The sequence below is a fragment of the Anomaloglossus baeobatrachus genome, chromosome 9, assembly GCF_048569485.1.
Source record: "Anomaloglossus baeobatrachus isolate aAnoBae1 chromosome 9, aAnoBae1.hap1, whole genome shotgun sequence".
Classification (NCBI taxonomy): Eukaryota; Metazoa; Chordata; class Amphibia; order Anura; family Aromobatidae; genus Anomaloglossus; species Anomaloglossus baeobatrachus.
The window spans coordinates 108,675,206-108,685,907 of NC_134361.1; the positions used below are offsets into that span (position 1 = coordinate 108,675,206).

Sequence of the window (10,702 nt, forward strand, 5' to 3'; positions counted from 1 at the left end):
GCACGGACCTGCACCTACATGCCCGTATACACTCACCGATGCCCCACTACTGTTGCTTTGACGTTGTCCGGTTCCCCGTCAATCTTTTCTGGCTGCAGAGATAATGTCCTGTCACAGGGGACTGTAACCGCTGCAGCCAATCACTGGTTGTAGCCGGTCAACACTTTGCAATGTAAAGGGTGCAGTGTTGGATTTTTGTCAATATCCACAGCTACTTTACTTTGCTACAGCATTTCCAATGCATTATCTCCGCAGTGGAAATACATTAAGGAACATCTCCAAAGACTTCATTTTGCAGATGGTTTTGTTAAAAAAAATAAATAATTATATACTAGTTTGAGCACAGGTTTTAATCAGACCGGTTTATCTCCACACTTCTAGAGGTGCACAGGATGTTTGTGGCCCAGTAGGGGTACGTCCAGCGGTGTCACTGATAGGGACCCCTTTAAAGTCTACATCTTTGTATAGTGACCCTCTGTATAAGAAATTGCAGCCTGCTTCGCTTTCCTATACAGTGAAAAACAGTATGCAGAGGCAATCCGGCCAGACAAATGTCAAAAGAACACTTTTGGCCTCCATTTATAGAATGTGAAACAAATGGCCGACCTCACAAGTAGAGATGAGCGATGTTCGAGGTTCGCCAATTTCATTTCGAGTGATTTTGGGGGGTGTTCGAGTCGTTCGACGAACGCGAGCCTTTTGCTAAAAGTTCGACAGTTCGCGTTACGTTCGAGAACGGTTCGAGCACCAGAAGCGTGGCTTTCCACAGTAAGTATGTGCGCACCTTTCGCATTTGCATGCGTCCTGCGTCCCCAGCACAATCCCTCTCTCTTTCCTACTCACCGATCACGGGCGTCTCGATGCACGGCTGTCACAAATCTCCAGCGGCATTTCCTTTTTTGAACATGGCTGCCGATTCATTCTTCAATAAGTTATTCCGTGCTTTCCCCGCCCACCGGCGCCCATGATTGGTTGCAGTCAGACACGCCCCCACGATGAGTGACAGCTGTCTCACTGCAACCAATCACAGCCGCTGGTGGGCTGGAGGCTGGTATTGTCAGGATGGGGAGCGCCACATTATGGGGAGCCCACCACTCTAACAATATCACCCAGCAGCCGCACAGAATTGCCGCATCCATTAGATGCAACAGTCCCGGGACTCCACCCAGCTCATCCCGAATTGCCCTGGTGCGGTGGCAATCGGGGTAATAAGAGGTTAATCATGACAAGCGTCTCCCCGAGACACCTTCCATGATCAACCTGAAAGTGAAAGTAAAGAAACACACACAACGAAAAATCCTTTATTTGGAATAAAAAAAACCCTCATTTACCTTTTTATTAATCCCAAAACAACAATCCAGGTCCAAAGTAATCCACACGACACTGTCAGCTCTGCTACATGAAGATGACAGGGAGCAATCTGTGTTCTCTCCAGCAGCACCTGAAATAAGCCGTGCTGTCGCCAGGACTTCAGTCTGCAATGCAGAAGCCAAGATAACCAAATCTGCCTATGTTTCTCAATAGAGCCAGTGGCTCAATGGATAGAGCTCTCGCCTAAGAAGCAGTACTTCACGAGTTCGTGTTCCGGTAAAAAATTTAATTTAAATTATAATTATTTATTTATAATTTAATTATGCACTGAGGGGAGGAGCTGGACATCAGCTGTGAGCCACGGGACACACCTCTAAAATCGGAGCAGTTAACGGAAAGAGGCTGCATTGCTCTCTCTCTCTCCTATCTCTCTTTCTCTCTCCTCTCTCTCTTTTTCTCACCCTCTCTCCTCTCTCTCTTTCTCTCTCTTTCTCCCTCTCTCCTCTCTCTCTTTCTCTCTCTCTCCCTCTCTCCTCTCTCTCTCCCTCTCTCTCTTTTTCCCTCTTTCTCTTTTTCCCTCTCTCTCTCTCTTTCTCTCTCTCTCTCTCTTTCTCTCTCTCTCCCTCTCTTTCTCTCCCCCTCTCTCTCTCCCCCTCTCTTATCTCTCGCCTATCTCTCTCTCTTTCTCTCTCCCTCCCTCTCTTCTCTCTCTATCCTCTCTCTCTCCTTTCTCTTCTCTCTCTCCTCTCTCACTCTCTCTCTCACTCTCTCTCCCTCTCTATCTCCCTCCCTCTCTTTTCTCTCTCTCCCTCCCTCTCTTCTCTCTCTCTTCTCTCTCTTCTTTCTCTCTCTCTCAGACCTGGCAATGATCAGCTGATGCGGTCACCTGACGGAATCAGCTGACACTATAAGTCGAGCGGTGAGGCCGGCTTTTTACCGCCTGGCCGGCTAAACTATCAGCTGATGCTGTCGGACAGGAATCTGCACAGAAGTGTGTAGTTTTTTGGGGGGTTTTTTGCACTGATGCATCAGCTGATTGTATAAAAGCCGTTTATACAATCAGTTGCTGTGTCATGTGATTCAGGCCCTTGAACCTGACACATCATCTAATCGCTTTGCCTTCCAGCAAACTGATCAGATGATATTGGACCCGGATTGGACGGCGCAGGACCCTTGACCCAAGATTACTGCGGAGGGGGGGTTCTTTATTTCAATAAAGATGGAGTCACTAATTGTGTTGTGTTTTATTTCTAATAAAAATATTTTTCTGTGTGTGGTGTTTTTTTTTTATCTGTACTAGAAAATCATGGTGGCCATGTCTAATATTGGCATGACACCAGGAATTTCGGGCTTAGGGCCAGTTGATAATATACAGCTAGTGTATAACCAGAGAAAAAAACTCTCTAAAACGTCACATTATTTTCATTTAAAATATTAGATTCATTCTAAAATACTGGAATAATATCCAAATACACAATTACCAAGTCGTGATATGTGATACTAAGGTGAGGTCCTGAATTAGGGCAGTGGACAAGGGGCGTGCACCACCAGTTGTAATTCTAAGGTATCACAGTAATGGGATAAGGGGACCTAATATTCCCTGATGTTGATCCCTACCTAACAACGGAGGTCAAATACACCTTAATTTTTGGGGTGCCCCCAGTTGCTCAGCGGCTAGCCCTATATGTCCCTGTCACTATGTCTGACCTAAAACCACCACCAGGTGCAATGTGCTGGAGTGCTTACGTGGTCATGTGTCATGATTTGGTTATGCTGTCATTTAATAACCAATTATCATCTAATTATTAAAATACTCAATTCTCAGCTCTACAATTACCTATATGGCTATTAGACTGAGAAGATGCATGAACTAATGGTCTGAGCAAAGATATGATGGACCTGAGGTCCTAGTACTTATCCTGCGAGGACTATCTTGATCCCGATGCGTTTCCCCCCAACGCCTTGAATCACCCTGTCCGGTGCTGGGCATGGGATGAGACCTCCTCCCCGATCAGAAATACTGCTGGAGGTTCTGTAAACAGTGAGTGCCTGCAATGGCAACGTTTCACTGTGGCATCAGCTCCATAATATAATAATATGATATGGAGCTGATGCCACAGTGAAATATTGCCATTGCAGGCACTCACTGTTTACAGAACCTCCAGCAGTATTTCTGATCGGGGAGGAGGTCTCATCCCATGCCCAGCACCGGACAGGGTGATTCAGGACACAAACTGAACCTACAAAAGGACAAGTCAATATTACCTATCTAATTTGTGGACGGAATAATGATGAGATTGATGGCCCAAAATGTTTAGAGACATTTTGATATATATATACATCCCCTGATGAACCCCAAGACGTTGGGGGGAAACGCGTCGGGATCAAGATAGTCCTGGCAGGATAAGTACTAGGACCTCAGGTCCATCATATCTTTGCTCAGACCATTAGTTCATGCATCTTCTCAGTCTAATAGCCATATAGGTAATTGTAGAGCTGAGAATTGAGTATTTTAATAATTACATGATAATTGGTTATTAAATGACGGCATAACCAAATCATGACACATGACCACGTAAGCACTCCAGCACATTGCACCTGGTGGTGGTTTTAGGTCAGAAATAGTGACAGGGACAAATAGGGCTAGCCGCCGAGGAACGGGGGGCACCCCAAAAATTAAGGTGTATTTGACCTCCGTTGTTAGGTAGGGATCAACATCAGGGAATATTAGGTCCCCTTATCCCATTACTGTGATACCTTATAATTACAACTGGTGGTGCACGCCCCTTGTCCACTGCCCTAATTCAGGACCTCACCTTAGTATCACATATCACGACTTGGTAATTGTGTATTTGGATATTATTCCAGTATTTTAGAATGAATCTAATATTTTAATGAAAATAATAAATGTGACATTTTACAGAGTTTTTTTCTCTGGTTATACATAAATGATCCTCTCTAACATAATTTGATTTTGGTTTGATAATATACAGCTAGCCCTAACCCCATTATTACCCAGCGAGCCACCCGTCACCAGGGCAGCTGAGAGAGTAGGATACAGCGCCAGAAGATGTCGCTTCTATGAAAGCGCCATTTTCTGGGGCGGCTGCGGACTGCAATTCGCAGCAGGGGTGCCCAGAAAGCTTGGGCACCCTGAGCTGCGGATTCCAATCTCCAGCTGCCTAGTTGTACCTGGCTGGACACAAAAATTGGGCGAAGCCCACGTCATTTTTTTAAAAAAATTATTTCATGAAATTCATGAAATAATTAAAAAAAAAAAGGGGCTTCCCCATATTTTTGGCTCCCAGCCGGGTACAAATAGGCAGCTGGGGGTTGGGAGCAGCCCGTAGCTGCCTGCTGTACCTGGCTAGCATACAAAAACATGGCGAAGCCCACGTAATTTTTTTGGGGGGCAAAAAACTCCTGCATACAGTCCTGGATGGAGTATGCTGAGCATTGTAGTTCTGCAGCTGCTGTCTGTCTGTATGGAGGAGAGCAGAGAGCAGCTACAGAACGACAAGGCTCACCATGCTCCATTCACTAGTGTATGCAGGAGAGCAGACAGCAGCTGCAGAACTACAAGGCTCAGCATACTCCATCCAGGACTGTATGCAGGAATTTTTTGCCCCTCAAAATAATGAAGTGGGCTTCGCCATATTTTTGTATGCTAGCCAGGTACAGCAGGCAGCTACGGGCTGCCCCCAACCCCCAGCTGCCTATTTGTACCCGGCTGGGAACTAAAAATATAGGGAAGCCCTTTTTTAATTATTTCATGAATTTCATGAAATAATAAAAAAAAAAAAATCGACATAGGCTTCGCCCCATTTTTGTGTCCATCCAGGTACAACTAGGCAGCTGGGGATTAGAATCCGCGGCACAGGTTAGCCCGAGGTTTCTGGGCCCCTCGGCTGCGAATTGCAGTCCGCAGCCATCCCAGAAAATGGCGCTTTCATAGAAGAGCCATCATCTGGCGCTGTAGCCAACTCTTCCAGCAGCCCTGAAGCCAGGTGGCTTGCTGGGTTATAATGAGTTAATACTAGCTTTGTTTTACTAGCTAGTATTAAGCCAGAGATTCTTAATGTCAGGCAAGTTTGACTCGGCCATTAAGAATCTCCAATAAAGGGTTAAAAAAAAAGACACTACACAGAGAAAAATACTTTAATAGAAATAAATACACAAACACATTAGAGACTCCATGTTTAATACTCCCTGTCAGCCCTCCACGATCCTGCTCTTCTGTCTTCTTTCTCCTTCAACCCATGCAGCTCTGCTACATCAGACAGCACTGCATGGGAGGAAGACGCTGCTGCTTCCCGTGCAGTCTATTCACTCAGTGAGTGAGCAGCAGCTGCGTGCTGTAAGCGGTGACGTCACCGCTCACAGACTGGTTACCATAGCAATGGTGCTCCGATCACGTGATTCCTGGTGCCGCTATTCACTGGCTGTGGCATCTAGTCCCTGCATGTGGGCTGACTCTGTAAAGTGCTCCGACATGCATGGACGGGGAAGCCGATCATGTGCCAGAGCATCTCGCCGATAAAAGGACATGCTCAAACGAGCACCGCTTACCGGAGAGATGCACTGACAGGACCTAGCAATGACGTCTAGCCATGTGACCAGTCTGTAGCCAATGAGATAATAGACACGTGACTGGTCACATGTTATTTTGACGTCACGATAGGTCCTATCACCAGTGCTGGTTACCAGGAGGACACAGCCATTATCGGAAGGAAAAGCGGCAGGAGACCGAATGCAGGACGCATCGTGGGGACCTGTAAGTGTTATGGCAATGTTTATTAACTGTATGTGTACACGTATAATGTGTTTTTATGTGTTTGCCTCCCATTGTTTTCAATGGGGTTCGAGTGGTTCGTCGAATGGTTCGTTGAACGTTTGTCAAACGGGGCCTCCGTTCAACGAACCTAACTCGAGCCTTCAGAGGTTCGCTCATCTCTACTCACAAGTGTATGAAACCATGGATAATACTTGGATCACAATACCCGGCCCGACCAATGGCTCTGCTGACAGGTATGTACAATGCTTGGGTCAGGAGACCAGGCAGTTGGAGCGGTAATTGTGATCTGAGCACCATCCATGGTTCATAGACTCAATAATGGAGGAAGCACCCGGCTCTCACCGTCACGATCCCTACAGAGCTGCAGCTTCTGTTCAGTGGATCTGACCAGCTCCTAGCATCACATCTGAAATGTGAACTGGAAATACGGAGAACAAGGGGAAAAGGTGTGGGGGGACCAAGGCGTGGGGGGGACCAAGGCGTACGGGGGACCAAGGCGTACGGGGGACCAAGGTGTGGGGGGTTCCAAGGCGAGAAGGGACCAGACACCCGTCTGAATGAGGCCTTTGTTATGCCCTGACCACACACGTTATACTGAACAGTGTAGAGAACCCTATTGCATCATGTACCAAGTATACTATGTGTGACCCTGGCCCAAAGGCTCATGCACACAAGTCTGTGAAGAACTGTGAATACGGCAACAAGACAGGGGAAAAGGCGCGGGGGACCAAGGCACCGGGCAAGACACCAGTCTGAATGAGGCCTGTTATGCCGTGACCACACACATTGTACTGAATGGTGTAGAGAACCCTACTGCATCATGTACCAAGTATACTATGTGTGACCCCGGCCCAAAGGCTCATGCACACGTATCTGAAGAAATGTGAATACGGGAAACAAAACAGGGGAAAAGACGCAGGGACAAGGCGAGTGGGTCAAAGCCGCGGGGAACCAAGTCGCGGGGCAAGACACCTGTCTGAATGAGGCCTGTGTTATTCCCTGACCACACACATTGTACTGAACGGTGTAGCGAACCATATTGCGTCATGTACCAAGTATACTATGTGCGACCCCGGCCTAAAGGCTCATGCACACGAGTCATTACGGCTAGGTCTACATGGTGACTTTGGCCACTCGGTGGTGCTGCTTCCTTGTGGCGCTACAGAATTGAAGGGGGTCACATTGTGACAGCTACGCTGCCCCAACAGGCAAGTCACCAAATTAAGGCTCAGTTGGATTTCTAGTGACCTTCTTGTATTGTGTTACAATGTGACCCCTTTGGTTCTGTAGCAACACAATGTAGCAGCGGATCCGAGCAAACTGCGGTTGTGGAAGGGCTGTAAGTCTACAGTTGCTGGGTAGCCCTAACCTTATGGTGGTGCTACATGCCACGCTTTGGGACTCAATTGGCAGCCGAATATTTCAGAATGAGCCCAGAATATGACGTTATAATTAAAGTCTTAGCAAAATACAAGAGGGCGCCATGCCACCCTTATATGGGTCCTGTTCCCACTCGATAAAATCAAGGCCTGAGGCTGCGTCCAGATGCAACGTACTATGCCGCCAAGGGGCCGAATTGTTGGGTGGTTTTGCAAGAAAAAACAGCTGTTTACCTGCAGAACTCAAGCGATTGTGTAAAGAGCAGGTAAAAGATCAGAGTGGTCAGGGCACAGTATGCCCACCACACGGGTACGCAGCCTCAGAGTACGGGATGTGGGCTCAGTTCGCGGACCCCCAGTCAACTGACATCGTCCCTTACCTGAACCTCTCTTGGCCAGCTGTGTCCCAGATCTGCAACTTGATTCTCTTGCCTGGTTCAATCTCCACTAGCCGTGAAAAAAAATCCACTCCCACCGTAGGGTCAGACACTTGGGCAAAGCGGCCTTCTGTGAACCTCCGGATGAGACATGACTTCCCGACCGTGGAGTCCCCAATTACGATGAGACGGAATTGGTACAACCAGATTGCCTCCATGACTGGCTCAGACAATGGCCTCCTTCAGGTAATCTCTGCTTTCTTTTTTGAAGTCCGTGAGTCACGTGTGTGCACGGTCTGAGCCTCTCACAGCCGTGCACGGGGGAGAGCAGAGAGGAGGGACCGACCCCAATACTGAGAGTCCAGGGCTCGGCGGCCCCAGGTGCAGGGCTCAGTTGTTCCTGCTGCAGGGCTCTCGGTTCAGGACTCGGTGGCTCCCACTTCAGGGCTCTCGGTTCAGGACTCGGTGGCTCTTGATGCAGGGCTCTCGGTGCAGGGCTTTTTTGGCTCTGATGCAGGGGTCCGTGGATCCAGGTGCAGGGCTCTCAGTTCAGGGCTTGGTGGCTCCCGATGTATAGTTTCTAGTGTAGGGTTTGGTGGCTCCGAAGCAGGGCTCAGTGGCTCCCGATGCAGGGCTCCTGGTATAGGGCCCGGTGGCTCCCAGTGCAGGGCCTGGTGGCTCCTGGTGAAGGGCCCGGTGGTTCCTGATGCAGGGCTCCTGGTGTAGGGCCCGGTGGCTCCTGATGCAGGGCTCCTGGTGTAGGGCCCGGTGGCTCCTGATGCAGGGCTCCTGGTGAAGGGCCCGGTGGCTCCTGATGCAGGGCTCCTGGTGTAGAGCCCGGTGGCTCCTGATGAAGGGCTCCTGGTGAAGAGCCCGGTGGCTCCTGCTGCGGGGCTCCTGGTTTAGGGCTCGGTGGCTCCTGATGCAGGGCTTGGGGGCTTCCGCACCCTGCCTGTAGAATCCCCTGGGTGCAGCTGTGGCGGGGCCTCCGGGGGGCGGGCACCAGGTAAGCAGGGATCAGTGAAGGTGTGTGATCGGCGCAGCCATGACAGCGGGGCAGGCCTGGACGGAAGGGCAGGCAGCCTCCATTTTGCTGCTGACGATGAGTATTACGCACAGGCCTGGGATCGCTGGGCTGCAATCGCCGGCATATAAGGAGTTACATCAGCGGGCGCGCACATTGCACGGTGATCTCTGCAGGGAGGACGGTGCAGCTGGAGCCAGGCATCTACCGGGGGATGGATGCCGGGATCAGCACACGTACCGGCCGCGTAGCATCAGCTGATGTGCGAGGCTGGAGGCGCACGGCGATGCACAGGAGACGATGCAGGGCCCCGGCGGATGCCGTAGGGTGGAGAGCCGGGCTCCGGAGGATGCCGTAGGGTGGAGAGCCGGGCTCCGGAGGATGCCGTAGGGTGGAGAGCCGGGCTCCGGAGGATGCCGTAGGGTGGAGAGCCGGGCTCCGGAGGATGCCGTAGGGTGGAGAGCCGGGCTCCGGAGGATGCCGTAGGGTGGAGAGCCGGGCTCCGGAGGATGCCGTAGGGTGGAGAGCCGGGCTCCGGAGGATGCCGTAGGGTGGAGAGCCGGGCTCCGGAGGATGCCGTAGGGTGGAGAGCCGGGCTCCGGAGGATGCTGCCCGCTCCGAGCTGACGAAATGGCAGCAACATCAGCACCAAACACTCTGACTCATCACTGGCATCAGCAGCCGCCGTAATCACGGCACTATGCACGCAGCGGCCCGGCCTCTACCGTACTGCTCCGAGCAGCCGCTCCCCTGTGCCAGTCATCATCCCCCACAGCCACTGACTGCAATGATAACTGAACAATAATAACAATAATTGTTACTGAAACGGTCTCTGCACAAAAACTCCATTATTCTAGAGTCTATCCAATCAGACAGGATAGCCTCAAAATGTAGCAGTGGCATCTATTTTGGAATATAAGACACTGACATCCATTTTCTGTACAGTGTTACAAACACACAACGCTTTTATATTTTAATTTATAAAATATAGATTTCCTGCAGCACTGACCTTCAAGCTATCTCTGAAGGAACATTACGTTTTAGCCTTCAAGACTTGTCTATGGCCTTGAAGCCTCCTGCTGAAGAAAGCATGTAATGTCTAGTTCTCATAGATAAGGTTTGAGGGACACACCCCCCCCCATGGCAGTATGCCCACACTATGTTAATCAAAGGCTTGAGATGTAACCTATAAACACATTAGTTTGAAATTAAAGGGGTTGTCCACTACTAGGACAACCCCTCTTATTCCACGTTTCCTCCTGGTAAAATAAAAAAGTCTACACTCACACCCTGTACGGTGCCCTTGCAGCAGTGTCCGTGCTCGCGGTGCCGTAGCTCACGTCGGGTTGTGACGTCACACGAGCCCCGCGTACAATCAGCGCCAGCTTTCTTTTCTCACCTTTGGACTCACTTCCTGTTGATTAACTAGTTTGGTCCAAACTTGAGAGATGGAAGCCAGCGCCGATTGGACAACCCCTTTAATTTCAAACTAATGTGTTTATAGGTTACATCTCAAGCCTTTGATTAACATAGTGTGGGCATACTGCCATGGGGGTGTGTGTGTCCCTCAAACCTTATCTATGAGAACTAGACATTACATGCTTTCTTCAGCAGGAGGCTTCAAGGCCATAGACAAGTCTTGAAGGCTAAAACGTAATGTTCCTTCAGAGATAGCTTGAAGGTCAGTGCTGCAAGAAATGTATCTTTTATAAATTCAAATATAAAAGCATTGTGTGTTTAGAACACTGTACAGAAAAATGGATGTCAGTGTGGTATACTGTGTTTCCCAGAAAATAAGACAGCGTCTTATATTATT

At 49.4% G+C, this 10,702-nt stretch overlaps 1 protein-coding gene across 1 annotated transcript in view; it reads right to left on the bottom strand.

The window, feature by feature from the left end:
* RAB39B (RAB39B, member RAS oncogene family) overlaps nucleotides 1-9,567 on the bottom strand; it is a 29,037-nt gene extending 19,470 nt beyond the window's left edge. Inside the window, exon 1 of the mRNA XM_075323923.1 lies at nucleotides 7,866-9,567. Coding sequence (XP_075180038.1) covers nucleotides 7,866-8,080 — 215 coding nt within the window. The 5' untranslated portion in view covers nucleotides 8,081-9,567. The remainder of the gene's footprint in view (nucleotides 1-7,865) is intronic.
* Nucleotides 9,568-10,702: the final 1,135 nt, after the last annotated feature.